Below are 8,352 nucleotides of genomic sequence, written 5' to 3' on the forward strand. Positions count from 1 at the left end.
GGCTAAGGTACACAAGTTTATTTACTATAAACAATAATATACGTCCCTTTTTGGATGTACACATGTAACGTATGTAATCCATGATTATGATGGTAAGGACCCTCTCTACACCAGTGCATAATGTTTTTTGGAGAAAATGATATTGAATAGAGGTGTAGATATTAAGATTATATATTCAATTTTCAATAATTGATACGTGGCATTTACCCACAGGAAAAATGTCCAAACCCAATACATGCAGTATCAGTCAACAGAAATCACTTTTGTTTACTTCATTTGAGAAAATAAATGTAAATATGTGTTCAATAGAATACTTAAGTTAATATCATAGAATAGAATATATTTATTATTCCAGATCAGGGCCCTTGTGGGCATATTACATACATGATTAATAAACAGAGCATATAACAGTTATTAACAAAGTGTGATGTAATAGTAGTATTCAGCATATTCTTAGTACATGTATATACTTAATCAATTTGTACACATGGCTCATAAATTGAGATAATTGCTAACATGGGAAGTTTAAATACATATTGATATTTATAAACAAGTACCACCATGTATCATAATGCAAAAAAGCCAGAGATATACATACACAGAAAAAAATACATACATTTTTATTTACATATTTACATATACACATACATACATACACATACATATATATATATACATGCCCACACACATACATACTGAGTAGCTATATTCCACTAAATTGCAAAAGATACCACGGGACAGTGCATTGGTACTTTTTAAGTCCCCATGTTTACATATCTGACCAAAGTAATATTTATTAAGTGTTTGAAGTATACAAAATTTTTTATTTTTTAATTTTTTTTTTCAATTTCTTTATACATGTAGAAGACACACTATATTGCACCCTTGATCAATTCACAAGAGGATTTAAGAACTTCAGATTTTTTTTTAAATTCAGTACATACAGTGTTTTTTCTCTGAATTTAAAATTTTACATGTACCTATTATTATTAAGAGAAATGTCACATTATATCATATTTAGAAATATACTGTAAATTTCTATTTATTGTAATTTAGATATAAGGGCAGATAATTCTAGCTGCAGAAAAATACCACATTGACAGAATCATGGCTCTATAGTGTGCAGTGTAAAGAGGGTTCTTAATAACAAAATGTAAATATTGCATAACATCAGTGTTAGGTGCTTCTAATATAGAGCACAGACTCAAAAAATAAACCTGTCATTAATTACATTTGATCACAAAAACTTGAAATGGTTGAAGTTATTTTTTGTTGTGTTGTTAATTACTGCTCATATTCTCAATTTCCTCATTTTAAGGTCAAGATTAGTAAATGAAAGGTGCCTACAGATTTATCAAATTTGAGAAATAAATTCCTTTATTGATGCTTTACAAGTTTAGCTTGGTCAAATAAGGTGTTTCGGGGCATACTTTGTAGGTAAACAAGATGAAAAACTGTATTTTAAACTGTCATTTTCCATGAAAAATTAAGAAAACCAGTCATGAGTATGGGAGTTTTCTTCATATTCGACAAAGGAAATGTATCCAGATTGCCTACAGTCTCTCAGAAAAGGGTAATTAGTATATGGCATCATATTTAAATCAATATCAAATTTAATATAGGTATCCGGTTTACTTTTCATATGATTTTAAACTGAATGTCATGAAAATACCATATTTTCTACATAATTCTGCTAAAGCCGTAAAGTACGGGAAAAAGAAAGTTGAAATTGATTATGACGTCATAATGGATCTAGCACCAAAAAATTAGTCTAAAGTTATTTACTAGATCTTGACCTTAATTTGCTTCCTGCTTTTCCTCGTAGAGTTTAAAGGTCTTGATAACTTAGCACGAAAATAACTTGATGAGGCAGATTCTGATGCATTGGCTCTCCTTGACACTAAGCACTGGCCAAGTACAATGGCCGTGCTTGATTTGGCAAACTGTTCCAATGTAGGATTAGAATTTAACCCATTTCGAATTCCTCTTTGCTGACAGAAAAAGTTTTCAATGAGGTCTGAGTTCAAAAATCCAGGATTTAAGGAGTTGCCCTTGCCTGTTGTCTGCCTACATAGTGAGGTGAATCCAACCAGGGATGAATTGATGTCATCACGTGTTTCTTTTGTCATCAGATTCTTCTTGGCAAGTGTAGGTGAAGATTCCAAAATGTCAGCCTCCCACCTGTTAAAGAATTGAAGAGCTTGAGATATCTCTGCTATCCTTGGATCCTCCATGGATGTGACTGGGTGGTTAATGCTGCAGAAAATATCACATATAATCGATGTCGCTTCTAGCAGTCTTATTGATGATGAAAGTCTTTCAGGATCTGGCAATGTTTGTTGGTAACTTTTCATGAGGAACAGCATGTTCTTATTCAAAACATCAATGGCCAGTTGGTTGCGCATTTTTGAGGCTGCTGTCAGAGTGATATGGTCTTCAGTTAATTTGTTGTGGATTTCAAAGCCACCCTGATAGTTAAAAAGAAAGCATTCTTCCCAATGGTCCCATAGAATTGCTTGCCCCTCCAAAACAAGGTAACGTCCCTTGGAATTCTCCTTGTTTTCCTTTCTGCTTGATTCTATGTTGTTTCTAATTCTTTTTAACACATGTTTGATGTCTTGTATGGCAACCATCACATGCTCTCTGTTATACACATTTTTGAATAGAAATAGCTCTTCCCTTGGGTCTCCATTAAACAACATAGATGTGAATGTTCTGTTTGTGGTTGCCCCATCTGCCATCATGTAGTCCACTGTGAAACCCATTTCTTCCAAAGCATCAACACTCTTCCAAAATGTCAGGTACAGCTGGTGTGATGTGGCAGTTGTGGAACCATAGTAGGAGACAGGCCATCTACAAGATTAACATTTAATGGTATTATAAGATGAACTTTCAAACAACTTTCATGAAACCCTAAAGAGTAAATAATCAAAGATTATAATTTTCAACCATCCTTAATTGAAATTCTATTTAAGGAGGCTGGGGGTCAACAAATTAACCACAAATTTACCACCAGATTTAACTTAATTTTTTAGATATGATATCTTAAGCTGTCAGCGATCATTTGGCAAAGAAAAATTTCAAAAATTTTTGTTTTAAAATTTGATCATTTTCTATATCTTCATCTGGAGCTCTTCTTCTAAAGGAGACAAATATAGTCTAAAAATGGCCACAACCCCCAACCCCCTTAAATCTGTTGTAGCTTTAAAATTCACATCCATCATAATGCTTATAAAGTCTTTGATAAGATTATTCACCTGAAACCTGTAAAGCCATGGAAAACAAACTGCAGAGCCTGTGAGGCAAGCCTTGTAACCTTTTTTCCTTTGCAGATAATATCAATATTTTCATTTGTTGTACCCATATCAACCATGCCAATTAACTTCCAACAATCTCCCACTTTTGTGATTACAAGATCATCCTGTAAAGGAAAACAGTACATAAATAAAAACTACAGACATGTTTATAACTTTTTTATGTCAACCATCATAATTTTTAGTGTAGGTGGGTATAGTTTTTCTTTGTTGTTAACATTTTTTTAGTTAATTTTCAAATTTTCACTGGATAACAAATATTAGGGAATTTCTTAAGGTTATAAATATTACGTAAACTTCAAACTTGCCAAAAGGAAATATTTTTCAAAAAATTATCCCCCCCAATCTTTTTTTTTTTTTTTATTAAAAAGTGCATATTTAGTGGGTCAAGGGGCAGCAACAAATTTTTTTTATATTAAACCTTAGTGTTAAAATTTGCATATTACTGTTACCTGAATTGACATTTCGTCTATTAAAAGGCCTCCATGTCTACCAAACTCAGGTATTCCTTGTCTCTCTGCTTCAATTTTCATCCATGCAAGATTATCCTCATTGGAAGAGCAGGAATTTTTGTAGTATTGAAGTAGTCTTTTGGATGGGAGGACTAATACACCTGATTTCTGCAGGTCTTCATATGCCTGTGGAGATCTCAAAAACAGCTGTAAGCAAATATTGATAACTCGAGGATCCCACCTACGCTGGTGAGTATCTAGACCACTCCTACAGTTTTGTAGCTGGGATTGAAGTAAAAGCTGAAATTTTTCTGGAGCATCCATTAGGGCATTATTCAGGAGTATTTCAAAATCTTTGTGATCTTCTTCACAAAATTGGATGTGTGCATCAAGGACACAGGTATCTTCTTTTGAATCACTGACCATCTCTGAATTGAGCCTTGGCAACTTGTTACTGATCTCTTTGAGTGCCTTTCGTTTCTCTCTCTTCCGTCTGTAGTCTTTACATGCTGAACATGCATTTGATGTTGCTAGAGGAGGCAGCAAAATTGTGCATGATTTGGACTTTACAACATGCTTCTGAAGTACTCCACTGGCTGTGGACAAGGTTATAGACTCACTAGAAGACTTTTCTATTGGTTGTCCTTCACACATATGTAGGTTCTTGACTAAATGCAGTATCCCATCTATGTGATGTTGTACTGGGGTTAAAGAAAACTTCAATTTGCTTGTGTGCCCTTGTATTGTTAATGTTGAATATGAAGCCTCCATATGAATTTCACAGTACTGTTGTTGTCCATTTATGCAAAGGTCAAATGGCACCAAAAAATTTAGTTTGTGGTTACTAAAAGTTTTCAGTTGACAGTTATTTGGAAAAGTCAGGTTCTCATTGCTGGTATGCTGTACACGTTGTTTTAAACCTTGAAATGCAATAATGTACTCTCCTTGCTCATAAATGCGGGAAGACTTAACTCTGAAAAGCTTACTGATGATCTTAGATATAACATCTGATGTTGCAATTTGAACATCCTTCTCTGTGCAGAACATGTTTAGACCATTCATTATTTCAGTCAGGCAAGTGTAAGAAGTTGGGCTTTCATTGGTGTAGTGAATGGCCAACCTGTAAGTTTGAATAAATCACTGTTGTTTGCTTACATTGGATAAATTAATGGATATAATGAATTTGATTTCATATTCTTGATCTCATATTATGTTAAGAATGTTTTAATCCAACATAAATTGTATAATTCACTGTAAATAACCTTTTTTTTAAATCTTACTTCCAAGGACAGATCACTCTTGAATAGCATAATCTACCAAACAAATAGAACTCTTTAGTGTGTAGTGTTTAGAGCTTCCTTAATACATAGATTGAACATGACCAGAGTAGTTGGTGATTACCATGAACCAAGGCCAATTTCATGTAGCAAAAAATCACAGATGTCAGATTGGTTGGCTAAAACACAAAACAGCAGTGTAATGATTTTGAAAATTATTAATTTTTTAAAAATGTGTATATTTTTAAGAGGATGTATGTGGAATGTTAATCCTGTATTATTTGATTCTTTTTTATTTAATTTATTTTTTATTCTGTAGTACATGAAAATATGTTATATCTTTTATTTTTGGTTGATTATACTATAATTAAGCTACATATAATGAAAGTGTTTTTTTAATTGCCTCATACACCATTAAATTTCTTTGTTTTCAGAAAAATAATATCTCATCTTGGTACAAAAAAAGTAGCAGTCACAGCTTCAACAGGAGTGGCAAGCCAACAGTTAGGTTCTGGTGCAACAACCCTTCATCACTGGGCTGGTATACAGGACGGAAGGTACTTCAAAGAACTTTACTCAAAGTACTTCTTATTAACACATTACAGTTGTATTTTCATGTTTTAGTATCAGTGTGTAGGAGTGTGTTGTATCCAAATTTAAGTTATGTCCCAGTCTTGTCCTTGAAGAGTTCTACACCAATATTAAAAATCTTTTTAAAAAAAACATTCAGTAAAAAATTATTTTCAACTGTTTTTTTTTCAATTTTTTGTGATTAAATAGATCTTTTCACCACATCACTTACTGAAATTTTTAGTATTAATTTATAAAAAGAAATTTTTTATTTCATAAATGCTTGTCATTGAATAATTACTGCTTAGGTAATTAAACTTTCGAAAATTTCTCTTGGTAAATTTTTAGATATTTTAAAATGTTTTGAACTTTTGAATTAAATTTCAGATTACTAGTATATTTTATAGCCATATTAACTAGAAGCTAGCTATTAAAGAGCAGATCCTTTATGGGTTGGTAGTGTCAGAATTATGCAAGGTCTTTTGGGTGTTTTGAAGGTGTTATAATTTTTTGGAACATGCGCAAAAACAGTACATTAATCTCTTGATCTCTGTGATTTTGGATTGTTATGACAGAAAAGATATCAGCATGTATTTGTGTAAATTTGATTGTGTAAATTTGTGTTTTTCATCTCTAAATAATTTATTGAATTCATTGATATATTTTTACAGGTTCTCAAAGGAAAAATACACAGAGCTTTTTCTGCATGATGATGTTTATTCTGAAAGCAGGAGACGCATTGAAAAAACTTCAGTACTTGTTATTGATGAGATCAGCATGATATCAGCCAGGACTTTCGACTTAGTAGAGCATGTCTGTCGTCTGGTAAAAGGCAACAACCATGTATTTGGGGGAATGCAAGTAAGTGTGATAAATTTTGAAATGAAGATCACAAAATGCAAATCAAGAATGAAATGTATAATGCAGAATAAGAATGAACTATACAGTTTACCCTCAATGTATAATATTAGGTATTGTGTACATTGTCCTCTTTTCCTATCAATACAACACTGCATGTGCACCTCATAGTAATAATGTTAGTACAATTGTACATGTTGATTACTAAATCTGGAACAATCTTTAGTTAATCTATTTTATATACTTTTTTTCAGATAATAGCCTCTGGGGATTTTAAACAGCTGCCCCCAGTGCCAAATCCAAGATATGGAGATGGAGGTCTTTATGCTTTTGAAAGCCCATGTTTTCGCTTAGCATTGCCTCATCATATACAATTGAAAAAGGTAAATTAATACTTCTGTTGTTTTGTTGTGTGAAAACTGGATGAGAAAGGAAAATTACCTTTATGATTTGTGTTTGTCTTATGATTATCCTTTTTAAGTTTAATTCTATTAAAATTACTAATGATTTGTTTTCAATTTCTTAGGTGAGACGCCAACATGAAAAGGAACTGATAGATGCCATACATCAGCTTTGTGATGGTTCTCCTACCCCAGAGACCTTAGCATTTTGTTCAAGCCTTGACAGACCCCTGTTTCCACCAAATGCTCATCCTACATTATTGTATGGTACAAATTTTGATGTGTCATATGTTAACCATGTGATGCTGGAAGATATGGAGGGTGAAGAAATTAAGTTTGAAGCTGTTGATGAAGGTATTTGCATATTTCTTAACATAAGATTGGTTATAGCAATGTCCCCTTATGAAATTTTAGGTTATGTATTTTTTTTTCAAGTTAGGTATACCATTATTTCACCTTCTCAAGCTCTTGGAAATACAAGTACATCCGAGATTAAGTCCTTCTTAGTAGGTAGTAAGAGATTGTGACTATGGCAAATTTTGAAAGTATTTAGACTTGTTATTACACTATTAAAAGTATTAAAGTATTATTTACTTTATATTTACATGTGTATATATAATTGTAGGAAATATTCAGCTCTTGAGGAAAAGTCCAGTGCAGAAGCACCTGTTATTGAAGAAGGATGCACCTGTAATTCTTTTAAAAAACCTTGTTTCTGGCCTTTACAATGGTATGAGGGGGACTGTTTATTCCTTGGAAAAGGACAAACCTCCTGTAGTAAACTTTTCTGGAAAATTGGTGACTATGAAACCAGCTAACTTTGATATTTTTGACCCTATCCGAAATGTCACTCTTGCTTGTAGAAAACAATATCCACTTAGTCTTGCATTTGCTCTGACAGTACATAGGGCACAAGGACAAACCCTGGAACATTTGGAAGTAGATTGTTACTCTTTTTTCTGTGCTGGGCAGCTAGGGGTTGCCCTTGGAAGGGCAACAACTATTGAAGGGCTGAGGATTAGGAATTTCAATCAGGACGCTGCTTTTCTGAAACATCCACAGAAAGTGTTTGACTTTTATAATGAGAGATTTCATGTTCCTGAGGACGATCTTGAATGTTGTAATTCTTCCTCGAGTGCACTTTGTGAAATTCCATCAGAAACAGTTACTTCACAACCATCTAAGGAACAGGATTTCTACACAGAGGACCTTCACCAGGATGAAGAAAATCAGCCAGAATTTGAGCACATTCCTGAGGACTTTAAATACAATATAAATGACTTTTTAAATGAAAATCAATTGGCCAAATTTTTGAAATCATTTTCTTTGGAATTCCTTTCTTCCGCAACTATCAGAAAACATGGCTGTTTCTTGCAGCACAAGGTTGAAAGTTATTTGCCACCTAGACCAAAAACTCCCCCAGAGTTTACAGCATTTTATCGTAAAATAAACAGTTTCCTAATAAGTGATGAACATATTA

General features: G+C 33.0%; 2 protein-coding genes across 2 annotated transcripts; one reads left to right on the top strand and one right to left on the bottom strand.

Annotated features, from left to right (window-relative positions):
• Positions 1-1,167: 1,167 nt before the first annotated feature.
• LOC134266215 (uncharacterized) lies at positions 1,168-7,401 on the top strand. The gene is made up of 5 exons (XM_062748448.1): positions 1,168-1,573; positions 5,478-5,600; positions 6,285-6,474; positions 6,726-6,854; positions 6,998-7,401. Exons 1-5 carry the CDS (start codon positions 1,539-1,541, stop codon positions 7,397-7,399), a joined length of 879 nt encoding a protein of 292 aa, XP_062604432.1. The 5' UTR covers positions 1,168-1,538; the 3' UTR covers positions 7,400-7,401.
• LOC134266214 (uncharacterized) lies at positions 1,564-3,443 on the bottom strand. Its single transcript, XM_062748447.1, has 2 exons — positions 3,258-3,443; positions 1,564-2,853 (listed from the first exon to the last, which is right to left on the bottom strand). The coding sequence occupies exons 1-2, from the start codon at positions 3,440-3,442 to the stop codon at positions 1,785-1,787; spliced, it is 1,254 nt and encodes a 417-aa protein (XP_062604431.1). The 5' UTR covers position 3,443; the 3' UTR covers positions 1,564-1,784.
• Positions 7,402-8,352: the final 951 nt, after the last annotated feature.

Source organism: Saccostrea cucullata, unplaced genomic scaffold (genome assembly GCF_032062105.1).
Source record: "Saccostrea cucullata isolate Sc308-1 unplaced genomic scaffold, CSIRO_AGI_Scuc_v1 ctg21994, whole genome shotgun sequence".
NCBI lineage: Eukaryota > Metazoa > Mollusca > Bivalvia > Ostreida > Ostreidae > Saccostrea > Saccostrea cuccullata.